The sequence below is a fragment of the Epinephelus moara genome, chromosome 1 (genome assembly GCF_006386435.1).
Source record: "Epinephelus moara isolate mb chromosome 1, YSFRI_EMoa_1.0, whole genome shotgun sequence".
Taxonomy (NCBI): Eukaryota; Metazoa; Chordata; class Actinopteri; order Perciformes; family Serranidae; genus Epinephelus; species Epinephelus moara.
Window position 1 is genome coordinate 25210432 of NC_065506.1, and position 13768 is coordinate 25224199.

General features: G+C 42.9%; 1 protein-coding gene across 1 annotated transcript; it reads left to right on the forward strand.

The window, feature by feature from the left end:
• Positions 1-3991: 3991 nt before the first annotated feature.
• On the forward strand, positions 3992-13768 carry LOC126392216 (XK-related protein 5-like). Its single transcript, XM_050047518.1, has 13 exons — positions 3992-4208; positions 6241-6330; positions 6465-6570; positions 6703-6869; positions 7949-8082; positions 8831-8909; positions 9123-9292; positions 9448-9559; positions 9994-10161; positions 10701-10891; positions 11128-11193; positions 11421-11601; positions 12253-13768. The coding sequence occupies exons 1-13, from the start codon at positions 4100-4102 to the stop codon at positions 12879-12881; spliced, it is 2202 nt and encodes a 733-aa protein (XP_049903475.1). The 5' UTR covers positions 3992-4099; the 3' UTR covers positions 12882-13768.

The following is a 13768-nucleotide window of genomic DNA, read 5'->3' on the forward strand; positions in this document are numbered from 1 at the left end:
GTGTGCAAGGACCATGCTGCCTTTCTTTGTTTGGCTCATGTGGTAATGAGCTGAAAAAAAAAAAAACAACTTTAATTCCAGGTGTTTATGAAAGCAGTTTTCTGTACATATTATTGAGTAAAGTCCCTTATTAAAATGAAAATACTGTGGCTCAGATTTCTTCAACAGTAGTTGCGTGTTCTTGGGTTTGTTGTCCATGTGTTGAATCTGCTGTAAGGAGAGATAATGAGCTGTGGTGAAAGCCCAGAGCAGATGGTAGAATATGATGTTGTTGACAGCAAAATAAATGAATACTGAATTCGACCAATTATAACCTGGCAATAACATGGTATCTGTTGTCCAAGTCAGATGTGTTTAGTCCCTGTCAGAGGTAAAGGCAAAAATGCAACCTAAACCCAAGGAAAGGTCGACTGTGGGCAGGTAAGTGGTGCCAAAGAGAGGACCACCAGCACCAGGTGTCCAAGGTTACAGCCCTTAGGCCACAAAGGTCACAGGCAGGTCCCACAGCAGAGGGGCCAGAGAGCAGTGGGGCAGGGCGAATGTAAATAAGGCAAAACACAGTGCCAAAGTCAGTGCTGGCAACACGTCTAGTGCTGTGGACTGAGAGGACACACTCAGAGAGCCGCAGTACAGCCCTCAGTAAACAAGACAGTGTGGCAGAGGGCAGCTTCATTCTGTCACAAGTGTGTCATTCTCCACCCTCATTAAGCATGTACCTTGTTTTAAAGTCTGAGGGGTTAATAACAGCAAAACTTCACCAAAGCATAAGTTCTCAAACTTTATGTAATAATCCAAGTCTCATATATCCAATCGTATGCTCAGTACTTCCCGAACAGACAATCCTTTCCAACAGGGAACTGAACTTAAAGTGAAACTTACCTATACTCTCTTCAGAGCCAGATTACACTGACAAAAACAGTCACTTTACCTCGCTGAACATCGGAGCTGCTGGTCTACCACTGCTTCCACAGTTAGTTTGTGTTACTGTGGTGAGCTGTGTTAAAGTCTGTAAACAGATGTTTTGGGTTTACTGTAGTTTAAGGTGGAGCCCTATGACTTCAATTCATCAACAGTCTTCTCCATTTTTGGATTCTTCATCCTTTCAGTGGCACCCCCAGAAGTTTTTCATCTTGGGATGACGCACCAAAACCAAAAGTCACAACTGAATTTCAGGAATTTACTCATGCTGTTGAATTATATCGGCTATTTTTTTCATATTCCATTTATAGATTTTCAGATTTTAATACAAAGGGGAAAAAAAATGAATAAATAAATTAATAAAAGGCTCTTATAGGCAGTATGACCAGCCAGAAGTTCAGCACCAGCTACTGAATGGATGTCTGCAATATGAGCTATACATATAGTAAGAGTACACACGTTGTTTGTCCAACCCATTATAAACAAGTATATATGCTTATGTGCAAACACTGGCCATTCTTGATAAATAGGACATGAATGGTTGCCATATTTTATCAAAGATTACAGAGCTGAGGGAAACACAAATTATATAAACTAGTTGAGAACTATGTCAACATGCAGAGTTAAGGAATCGCACACTGGTTTCCTTATCTTACAGTTAATGTTACTGATTATATGGGCAGCACAGTGGTGCACTGTCACCGTACAGAAGAGAGGATCCAGGTTTGAACCCGCCGGCCTCCACCTATGTGGAGTTTGCATGTTCTCCCTGTGTCAGTTTTCTCAAGTGAGTTGTTCAGCAATCCTGTTTTAATGTGTTATGTATCTATACATGTAGGGCAATTCATTGCTCTTCTAATAGACTGGTTGTGCTTTTTCATAAAGAGATAGCTTTAATTTGAAGAAAAACATTGATTGTAATGAGCAAAACATTTACTGGGAACAATCCTTCTCATGTTTAGGGGAGACTGGTGGGCACCCATAGAACCCATTTTCATTCAGATAACTTGAGGTGGAAGTTCAAGGGACCCCTTTGACAATGGTCCTGCCAGTTGTTCCCTCACCACAATTTAACTTAACTTTGGAGCGTCATTTAGCCCCCTTTCCCACAAGCTATACCGACATGGTTGGTACCACTGGATGCCTTACGCCGGGTTCACACTAGCTGTCAGTAGTTGCCTGGCCTTTCACACTAGAAGCCATCTCTACACACCAGTCAGCAAGCGATTCTGGTCTCTGCCCCCCTGACCGAGGCGCCACTGTGTTCACCATGGAGGCATGCGGGAAAAACAAAGTATTCTTCAGGGTGAGTAACTGATATACAAATTTGGGTGGCTAAGTGTTCCTTTAGTGGAAAGCATTAGCACATACATAAACATATACAATACACCATAGGGCTGAAGGTTGGGTTGGACCAATTGTTTGTTTAGGTGTTACATCAATAGGGACATGACTATCAAGCATCTCAGGGTTACACTGAGGAATTGTGCCAAAGGCTTTGCTCCAGATACGACCACAGGTGCCTTGGTCCTTACCAACCAGTCACAGCTACTGTTACACACCTTTCCCACACACAAACATGAACACTTGAGTTTGATGGACACAAGGCAAGATGGGTTAACTTTCTCATTTATAGTCCGTGAGAATGATCAATTATTGGAGTCTGACTCCCCCTGGTGTTCATAATGTGCCCCTGCCCTCCACTCTACAGACCACAACTCAGTTATACACAGCTTGAAAAGCCACATGGTGAATACCAAATAGAAAAGAGCAAAGGCAAAAGGGAGAGAAGACAGCTTTCAATCAGATAATTACAATTAAAATAAACAGATGAATAAGTAAATGGAGGAATGTAAACCAAGCACAAAAAGTAAGGAAATTTGTGTTTGATAGACTGTTTCTTTGTTGTAACAATTCTTCTTGGCAATAAATTTTATACTGTTGGAAAGCCTGTTTATTTCCCTTTAAAATGGTGCCACATTTGTAAGGAAGGAAAATGCATTTGTGGGATATTTCCCTCAAAAATCAGTTTGGTCATGTTCCTCCTGTCCTCCAGTGTTTACAAAGTGGCATGACACATGTCCACTGGATAAAATGACTGAATGGAATGTTGGGATTGTTAGGAAAACTGAGTTAGATTCATAAAAAGTGGTGCAATGATACTTTAATGCAACATTTCAAACATTGGAGTTTTGTCCATGGTCCAATATTGAGTTTAAGTCAAGTCAATTTTATCTGTACAGCACATTTCATACACAGGTAAACACGATGTGCATTACAGTAAAACATAGAAAACAAACAATGAGATAGAAAACATAAAATACTCTACATAAATAAAATTACTCTGTTGTGCCATTTCATCAGTGGCAGATCTTCTAATTGGCCCAGAGGAGGGGTGCCGAAATTGCCCAGATAGTTTTTCTTTTTTGGCATTCAAAATAAAATAAATAAAAATAAAATGAAATAACAAAATAAATAAAATAAAAAATAGATAGAAATACAATGAAATAAAAAAATAAGAATAAAAATAAAAATCAAACAAAAGAAAAATGGTGGACTGTATGTGGAGAGCATTAGAGAAAGAGAAAATGAAAGACAATTGGTTGTGCAGGGAATACAAGAGGATGAAAAATTTGCAGATTTGCAAGCAAATAAATATGAAACATGAATGTAATCAAAAATATATGGGTTTTGGGGGGAGGGGAGGTCTTGCTCAGGGCGCTGAATGTGTTAGGTCCGGCACTGCCTTTGAGCATAATGTGAATAAAATATATTCTATATTGCTTTAATTTAGTGAGTTAAGTCATATGCTGGCCCATTTTGTGCTCTTTACCCTCCTCTTACATGCAATTACAAGACTTAGACTCTACATACAAACTCTGTATGACCTGAACACTGAGGTGTGAGTCATGAGTATGTTTAAGTATGACCAAGCTCAAAATGTTGAGTTAAGTTAAAATCAGACAGCCTGGGTCTAACATCTGTCAGGTGCCTAGATGCCACTCCACTACACCAGTGCTATCGCTTTAACGGGACGGGCGGTGACGTTGGGACGGGGATCCGGAGCAAACAGGAGGCTGCTGCAGCTGGACCGACTCCCGACCGGGACCAGAACAACACCGGCCTACAGACTAACATCTGATCTCACCGTGAATCTGACACTACAGGGTTTCAATCCACCATGAGAGACTACTCAGCGGCTCCGAGCAACGGAGGCGCCTGCATGCCGTGCTGCCAAGTTTGCGTCTTCGCCTTTACCGCATTTCTCATCGTTGCAGAGAGGACTGCGCGTGAGTCTTACCTGGGACACACACATGCGCGCGCGCACACACACACTCAAACGCCCTGCTTACAGATAATAAAACCGAGTGCAGCATCACTAAAGACGTGTCTGTGTATTGTAATGTAGTGGCATGTGCCCACGCGCATCCCTGTTGTGTGTTATTTGACTTTATTTTCGTACGCGTGCATGTGGGCGCGTGCCACATTGATGTACAGTGTGTGCGGGCTGCAGCGGCTGGAGGGGAGATGCTGGCATGCTGTAGATGAGACATAGGGGGGTTTAAGATGATGTGTTGGTCTGTTTAAGCATCGATAATAATCCAACATATAAAGTTGTACATGTGTTTTCACTTGAGCAGCTGTGCCCTGTGTTGTCATGAATAATAGAGCCAGAGTCTGCAGTCAGCACTAGTGCGCCTCTTTCCTATTTTTATACGCTGCATGTTATGAAATCCAGTATGCAGCAGAACTGCAGACTCATGCCTGAGTTTTCCAGAGTCAATCTATTTCCAATAGCTGTGACATTACAGCAGCAGAGAGCTCTTTTCTGGATAAAAACAAAGCGGAGCCATGTTGTCATATTTCAGCGCCCTTTTTTTTGGAGGTGTATGAATGGACGAGGGGATGGGCGTACCCCATGATGGGGCCTAGTCTGCCCGGGCAGCCCGCCTGTTTGGCAGCTGAAGGGGTTCAGATTACATGTGTGGGGAGATGGAGGGAGGGAGGTAGAGTGCAGAGCTGATGAGAGTAGTCTGTAAGTGAGGAGAGGAAGCTGCACTCTTGTTGTCAATAAACCATAGATACATGGGCGGATTATGAGACAATGGGCCCCTGGGCGCAGATATGTAAAGAGGCTCCACCATGTCTCCTACACAGGAGCAAGACACAGACTTTGTGGGGGTTTTACTTCTGTTTTGTGGTTGTTGTTTTGCATCTTTCTTTAGTTATTAGCCATTTTTTGTGGTTTTGTGTCTATTTTTTGTCGGTTTGTGTCTCGTTGTAGTCGTTTTGCATGTCTTGTGGTCTTTTAGTGTCTTCTTGTAGTACTTTTGAGTCTCCTCCTGTGACGACTGGTCAACCAGGTGAGAGTGGGCTCTAACACATAACTGGAGACAGTTTGGGTAAAATGACACAGTCTTTAATGGTCAAAAGGTAGGTTTGGTACACAGAAGGACTATCAGTGGAGGCAAATAAATCCAAGGGATGAGTCAGAGGCAGAGTCAATCAACAGGCTAAATCCAAAAATCCAAGAAAAGGACATAGGGAAACAGAAGGCTAGACACATAAGGAGCGAGACACAGGTGAAGTCATCAATAGGGAGGGAAAACACACAGACGCAGGAAGTGAAGTGATCTGAAACAAGAGGAGATGTGAGTTTCAAAGTAAAACATCAAACAACATGAATGAATGAAATAAAAAACCTAACCTAAGAAACCTGAGCTGTGACACTTCCTGGTGTGTGACAATTTGCAGATGAAGGCCAGGGGGCCCCTAACACTTTGGGCCCCTGGGTCTGTGCCCGGTAGGCCTACTCAGTAATCCATGCATGCTTAGGATAGAGGTCATATGAAAAGGTGAAGGCTCTCACAAATGCTGTTGCCCTGATGTAAACACTTCTATTCTAAGCACTGCAACATAAGCAGTATCATACAAAATACTGCTAGTCTGTTATTTACACGCTGTTTCACACAGTTGGTGATAATAATGAGCTACAATATCAAGAGGCAGCTATTATCTTAGAGATGCTACTGTGATATTGTGCATGTGATTTCTGAAGTTAATCTGTTTTATGGTCCTGCAGCTGTGTATGCACAATGTGATTTACCTGTTAATCTCTACATTTTTATGATTCAGACCTTATAAAAAATTTCTGTAGCATCATTAGCAGCACACTCAGCAACAGCCTGCAGAGTGTATCTGACTCATTATGATTCATTTCAACCATTAATGTGAGTGATGTAATGATTTTGTGTTGTAGCCATCTCATCTAGTCAGATAGATCTAAATGTTTCTTTGTGTGTCTCTCCCCTCTTTCCCCAGTGATCTATTGCTTTGTGTACTACCTATGGGTGGGTCACAACTACTGCTATGCCCATCTCGCTGGCTTCACTGCGCTGTTCCTGCTGCCAGGTGAGACAACAACAACAACAGCAACATATCAATCTATATTTACAGCATAAATATTTAAGTTGAGGTCCTCAAGAATAACAATAGAGACTGAATGACAATGGATCGTTTTTTATGTTTGTTCTATTCTTTCACAGGCTGGGGTCCTCAGTGGCTCAGTTATCTGTGGTACCTGTCAGATGGACGCATCCGCAGGAAGTCTCTCACCTGGACACACATACTGCACCTGGGTATCTTCAAAAGGTGAGTCAGCCTTGTGCGTGTGCATCGTTACGTCTATTTGTTTATATTTGATGATGATGATAATGATGTAGTGGCTTTTCCTTTTCTCCTCCTCTCCTTTGCCACCCCTTCATCCATCTCTGACCTCCACAGGCTGTTGGAGTGCATGTGTCTGCCAGATGAGGATGTGTACAGCGAGATCATGCAGCAGGCTGATGTATCAGCCTTACGTCTGTTTGAGGCGTTGGTGGTCACCCTCCCTCAGACGCTGCTGCAGACCTACGTGCTCATCTGCACTGATATAGGGATCAAATCTCCAGGTAAGGAGAGACTGAACAGGAAATGTAGAAAGCATTTGTGCCAAGGTGGTCTGAAATAGCATGTGTAATTATTTGTGTGTTGTGGTAAAAGCATATAAAATAGCTGTAACAATATGACAGTTTGAAAAGACTTGCTTGTAGTGAGGAACCAACAGAGAATTATCTCTGCAGCATCCCTCGGCTTTACAGAGCTTTGTAGAGAATTTCAGCTGCTCAGGCCACAACATTACTGTTTTGGTCCATTCCCACTTCCTGCACAGTGTCCCCTAGTGGTCCTCAATACTAACACATCTGTGTAATGTTGAAAAATGTAATATTGAAGCCCAGAGAGAGTCCTCTAATGGTCTGTACTGTCCCGCTGCGGAACAGACTTCAGGTCAACTGTGCAAATATGATTTACCGTGTCACTGATTTTTTGTTTGTGAGTAAGTTGTGTCTTCAGAATGGCAGATCAAATGTAAAAAATATAGTCTAACTCAAACGATGAGAATAAAATAACTGCTTAATGTGACAAAGCTGTAGTTCACCCAAGTTATATGGAACTTTTTAGTGTCTCTGATTGTTGTTTTCAGCCCACAAAGTTATTGCTTTGGGTCAGTCTCACTGCTTTCATAAATGGCACAGAAGAAGAGTTAACAACTAGCTCATGACCATTGTGCCAAATATTTCCCTCAGGAGTTGGTAGAGACCAAAACAGAGGTGAAAGAGAGTGAAAACTGCACTTAGACTTATTAGGTGACCAGAAACATGATTCTAAATGAATGCTGATGTTGCTTTATGTCTGTTGTATCAGGTAAACAGCTGTTTGCTAACATGTTTGCTACAATAACTTTATGATAACTTCACAATATAGATATATAAACATGTATGACCTGAACAATAACTGTTCTACTGCCCCCAAGTGGCCAAAAAACAAACAAACAAAACAATTTAATGCAGCTTTAATCTGAAACAATTTCTCTGCTATTTCCAGTGTGCATGTGCAGGCTTGTATTTGATGCACAGTATGTACGTAGCATTGCAAGGTATCAGAGTATTTACATTTCTTCTCCTCTCTGTTTCATCCCTCTCCCCTCCAGCCTCGGTGTGTTTTGTGGTGTGTTTGTTATCTCTGGCCTGGGCCTTGGTCCTCTATGCCAGAGCCTGTTCACTCATCAGACCAGGACACCTACAAATGACCCCTGCTGCCATCCTCTGCCGACTTCTGTGGAGGGTGGGTATCTTTACACACCACCCAGTTGCCAGAATAATGTTGGCATTGCATGTTTCTGCAAAACACAGATATGTTACTTTGTACATTTCATACGTTGCAGATATGTTGAAACTTTACTTTTCTTTACATTTTGGTTTTAAATGTTATGTTGTGACAATGCTGTGGTTAACATGTGGTTAGGCTTGCCCAAAACAAAAACAAAACACTTTGTTATGGTAAGGAAAACATCATGTTTTGGCTCAAACACACCTCATTTTGTTGCTACAAACATGGCTAGACATGTCCCAAACTGTTTTAAAAAACCACCCATTTTTGTTGCAACAAACACACCTGGATATGTTCTGAACTGTCTTAAAAAATACACGATTTTGTCACAACAAACAAGACTGGACATGTCTCAACTGTCTCAACGTTTGTTGGTCTTGAACAGTGGTCTGCAGCTGTCTTCTGCTTGGCAGCTGTCTCGCTTAGGTGTTATGACATCCATCATCCCCTCTTCTCTTTGATGAGAAACTCCACTCATACACATGTAATCTGAACTATGTCATACGTATGACACATATCAATGGTTTGCAGAAATGTACAATGCCAACATGTTATTCTGGCACCTGAGCAGTTACACAACCCTCCTGCAGTCAATATGCACAACACACACCCTCAGTATAGTAATCTCAATTTAATAAGCTGCATACGTATATGCCTGTGTTTGGCTTTGTTTGTGTGACAGCTATATTTTCTCTATCTGTAGGTCAGTATGTTGGGATCTCGATTTGCTGTTCTCATGCTCTTCACACGTATCTTCAAACAGTGGATCCTGGGAGTCCTTGGTAAGTCTGGATGCCAAGGCTTCATCCCCAAGCTCATGTTTTCTAACCTGACAGTCCATTTTCTACTGGATAAGGCAGAGAGTGGCTTGTTTTTGCTCAGCCAAGGACAACTATGTTATGGTTCATCACCTCTACTCAGGTTCTCTGAATTGGTATGTGTATGCTTTAAAGGTTGAATATTTAATTCGTTGTGTGTGTTTGTGTGTGTGTCAGGTGTGCACTGGCTGGGTGCAACTTTCTGGATGGTGTCTCAGCAGACCGACATCATACGTTCAACTAGTCGATGGAGACTCTTCAACCTGGTGCTGGGAGCCATCCACATCTTTCTGTTCCTCAATGTGAAGTGGGGTCAATCCAGATACCGCATGGCTGGGTTCTACCTGGTATGTGCGTGTGTGTGTATTTGTGGTCTATTCATGCCTGTGTGACAGACTTTTTGGGCAGGGCCATCAACAAAAAAAGAAATACTTGCATTTCATGGATTTCAGTCGTGGAAAAGGGTAACCATCTTCCTCTGTTTCTGATCATTCTTCTTTAGGTCATGTTCTTAGAGAACGCTTTGCTTCTTCTGGCCTCCTCGTGGTTGTTCACCATGGTGTCCTGGGACACTGTGGGGATCCCAGCTGCAGTGTTCTGTAGCTTCCTCATCGGTGAGACACACAGCAACACTGTATCACCAGACTAAGAGTCCGTAGACATGCTAGTGGCTTTATGAGGCCGAATTAAATGTTAATGTTGGCATGCTAACACTGATGATGGTAACAGGCTAATGCTAAGCAGGTGAAATCCTGTTCATCATGTTAGTTTAGCAAGCTAACCATTGCAGTTGGGAATTTTCATCTGATGGTAGCACCAGATGAAAAAATTAAGGGATCACCAAACTTATCACAGTTCATCCTGATGGGAGCATGGATATCTGTACAAAATTACCACTGGCATGGCTAACAAACTATAAATGCTGCTCTCCTGTATGTTCATTTCCATCTTTTCTGTTGAGATCTAAAAACTTTTACACACACCTGCACAACGCATTTTAAAGTCCTTCCGGTGTCTCATCTTTTTATCTGTTTCTTTCTCTCTCCAGGAGTGATAGCATTGGTGCTCTACTATCGTTTCCTCCACCCCAAGTCCTTTGAGATTTTCCAGAGTATTCGCCACAGGGGGATAGGTGGAGCCTGCGCTGAACGTGGATCTACACTGTCATTGGAGGAGAAAGTCACACCCACTTTCCATCGCCATGCAACACTGTCTGGTCTGTTAAATACCAACCAAAACCTACCTACCTACAACCTACCTCCCCACCGTACTTTCCTAACTACCCACCCTACCTACCTTATAACACCTACCTACACAACCCTACCCAACCCTACCCTCCTACCCTTCCTTCCTACCTACCTACCTACTTACTTACATACCTACCTTCCAACCAACCTGCCTACCTACTAACCTACCTAACCATCACCCTTCCTGCCCACTTACCTACTTACCTATTCACCTGCCTAACTACTTACCTCCCTTCCTACCTACATACCAACCTACATACATACCTACCTAACTATTCACTTGCGTAACTACCTATCTTCCTTCCTACCTACCTACCTACCTACCTACCTACCTACCTAACTACCTACCTACATACTTACCCAACCTACCCAACCTACCTGCTTACCTCCCTACCCACTCTAACTACCTTAACACCCATCCTACCCTACTTACCTACCTACCCACTCTACTCTACCTACCAACCTACCTACCTATTATTATAGTGACAGTGGTTCTTAATTTAATCAGGAGGTGGGACCCTCATGGATCTCCCTATCCAATGGGAGGGCTGGAAACATCACCACTGGCTGTTGATTCGCTTGGCCATGAAGACGGGGGATGTCACTAAGATCTGGACGTCGTATGGCGAGGGGGGACTGGCTGGACTGATGGGTCTGTCTGAGGAAGTTCACTCCCCTGATGAACATCATGTCCCTCGGGTTTGTTGGGTTCCTGTTGTTGAACGTTGCTTAGAAGAACTATTTCTTTTAGTAGTGAGACTTCCTGTAAATCGATCTTTTAAAAAAATATGAATTTCATTACTTTTTTTTTCAGTGGAAAGAATGTTCTTTGTGCTTCCTAAACCTGTCCCTCCTGGCATGCAGCCTACTACGTGATGTCTTTTACTATTATGTAAAACGGTTTCTTACTCTTATTTTGTGCTGTGATTTGTCAGATGCCGCTTGTTCAGCCGCAGGTTCCTCAGATCTCACAACCAGCTCCTCAACCACCTCCACCACAGGTGACCCAGGCTCCACAAGCAAGTCCTGTGTATCATTTATCCCTCCTAAACCATAAACTGAGACTACATGTATACTTTGGAGCCACTATGTGTAGGATTTGACAGTGGAGATGAATGATTGTCGTTCATGAGTATAATAAACAACTAGCTCAGCCACCACATTGGCTGCTACTACTCTGAGTTTGTCTGTCTGCACTCCGGAGCTCAGCTGTCTGTCTTGTCCGCAGGTGAGAGAGGTGGTCCAACCACCAAAGCCAGTTCCCTCCACTGTGGTAGCCAGGCCAGTGAGAAAAGCTCCACCCACAACAATCCACGATATAAGAAATTTTCCAGAGATCATCCCGGTACAGGAGGTCATTCCTGAAGAGAGTGCAGAAGACGAGTCCAGCGCTGCACCATCTGAAAAAGGTTGGATGCTTGATGAACACTGAAGCCTGCTGGTGCACACACTCAGAAAGACACACTCAGTGACCACAGAAATGTTACTATGATAAAGATTTTGTCCACAGGTGCTGACTGCGGTATTGCAGACCATCAAACAGTAGATTTATTATGCCACCAACATCTTTTACTTTTATCCACTAAGGGAGAGAGGATGCAGTGAACATATTCATGAGGTGTTCTTCTTTTATTGTTGACCTTTGACATGGATTTGTTTTAATACTTGGACAGCACAACAGTCTCTGTGATACTTTTCTGGTGTATTTGATCATGCTGCCTGTTAGATAATACTTTAAACCTGAAATAAGCAATTTGTTTGGCCACTTTGAGGCTGCAAACAAGCTGTGGACAAAACACTGACATACCATCGCTTCAAAAAATTGATATGGCAAACTTGTAAAGTGAGACACCCCAGTTGAAAATATTGTTTTTTCATGCACTGGTCGGTTTTGAGAGGTCTTCTTTCAGACTGGTGAAGAGAAAATGTCCACATTTAGGTGTTTATTTTAGTTCAGCTTTCTGTTCTTAAGATTTATGCAAAAAGTAGTAGTGTTTTATTTGTGTCTGCTGTGTTAAATACGCTTTACCTTTCTTCTCCATGTGATTTCATTTTCAAAGGTGATGAGGAGTTTCAGAGTGCTGCTTATGGCTCACCAACACCTTCATCCCCGCGGCAACCAAGCAGCCTTCGCCATGTTGACAGCAACGCTGCGTCCCTGACCGAAGCCTCGTCCTCCGTGGGTTCCCTGGACATCAAGACTCCCGGCTGGTCACCTGAGCGACGTTCCCCTCTCCTGATTGGTTCTCCAGAGAAAAGGCCATCACTGCCTGGAGAGTCCACCACTACGCTGTACTTCAGCGCGGATGCACAATCTCCCTCCAGTGGGAGCTATCTGGGCTGGGGCTCCGAGTTGTCGCCCATCTCCACCTACAGAAGTCCCTACCGGATCAGGGAGGCTCGTTTTATCACATCCACCCCACGCCTGGAGCCTCGATCTGAGAGTCCAGGTCCATCTCCTGTTGTTATCATCCCGGCCACTCCAGGTACAACTCCGGGCCCCACCCCAGGTGGAAGCCCCGGTGCATCAACCCCTTCTGCATCATCAACACCTGCAGCTTCGACTCCTGCTCCTTCAACGCCCGCTGGTTCAACTCCTGGTACTCCAATCGTTCCACTCACTCCAGTCATCTCCCACGCTCGCAAACAGATGGTCCAGTTTGTGGACACTAGAGAGAGAATGGTGTAAGGAGGGTGGAGGGTCAAGGGGAAGAACAACTGGGTGGGCAGTGGTGTCTTTTTTAGTTTAGCAGTTTAGGATATACATGAATTCATGCATTAAGTAACCTGGGGAAGGCTTGGCGGGGAGTGAAGGGGTCTTTTCAGCTCAGTTCATTTGAGTCAGTCATGGAAGATATACAATATAAATTCTTATTTATGTTTTTCTCCCTGACATGAAGATGCAAGGGTCACATACGCAGACATTTAGGATGCATAGATAGCACACTTGCTGGAGGAGAGTGTGATAGTATGAACGCCCTCATATGCTACTTTGGAAAAGGTGAAAAGGAAGCATCTGGCAAATTCATGTGTAGGAGGTGGGGCTAGTGGTTGTCTGCTATCTACCGAGGCCACTAGATGAGTTATCAGTGACAAACACGGACATACAAGGTAATCAGCCATTCAAACATGGGGGATAGGGGGATTCTTTCAGTTCTTTAAAACCATTTGCTGAAAAAAAAATCACTATTCACTACTACAGGTCATTATTTATAGAAAACTACATCTGGGTTACTCCTCAAAACACAGATACAACTTCACAGGTGCTAATTCATGTGGGACATGACTTTTATTCATGTAGATAAACCCTCACACTTGGTCATTTTTAATCATTATAAACTAACACAAAAAATGAATGCAGTTAGGACTTATTCAGGCAATGGAGTCAGCTGGTTACCTAAATTTTAAAGAGCAAACTAATTGTTAAAACAATCATAATTATTATGATAATATTTGAATCATGAGTTGTGATAAAATCTTAATCTTAATCATGTGAATCAAGAAGTAACTTAAATGGAAGAATTTTCAAAATGAACCATTTTATTAAACTAGTTTACAAACACCAAACATGCTGAC

Bases quoted from the DNA above. Each gene is read 5' to 3' on its own strand.
- LOC126392216 (XM_050047518.1), top strand. From the start codon at position 4,100: ATGAGAGACTACTCAGCGGCTCCGAGCAACGGAGGCGCCTGCATGCCG. The intron at 9,560-9,993 runs GTGAGACACACA...TTCTCTCTCCAG, and splicing joins GTTCTGTAGCTTCCTCATCG to GAGTGATAGCATTGGTGCTC. The intron at 11,194-11,420 runs GTGACCCAGGCT...TCTTGTCCGCAG, and splicing joins CTCAACCACCTCCACCACAG to GTGAGAGAGGTGGTCCAACC.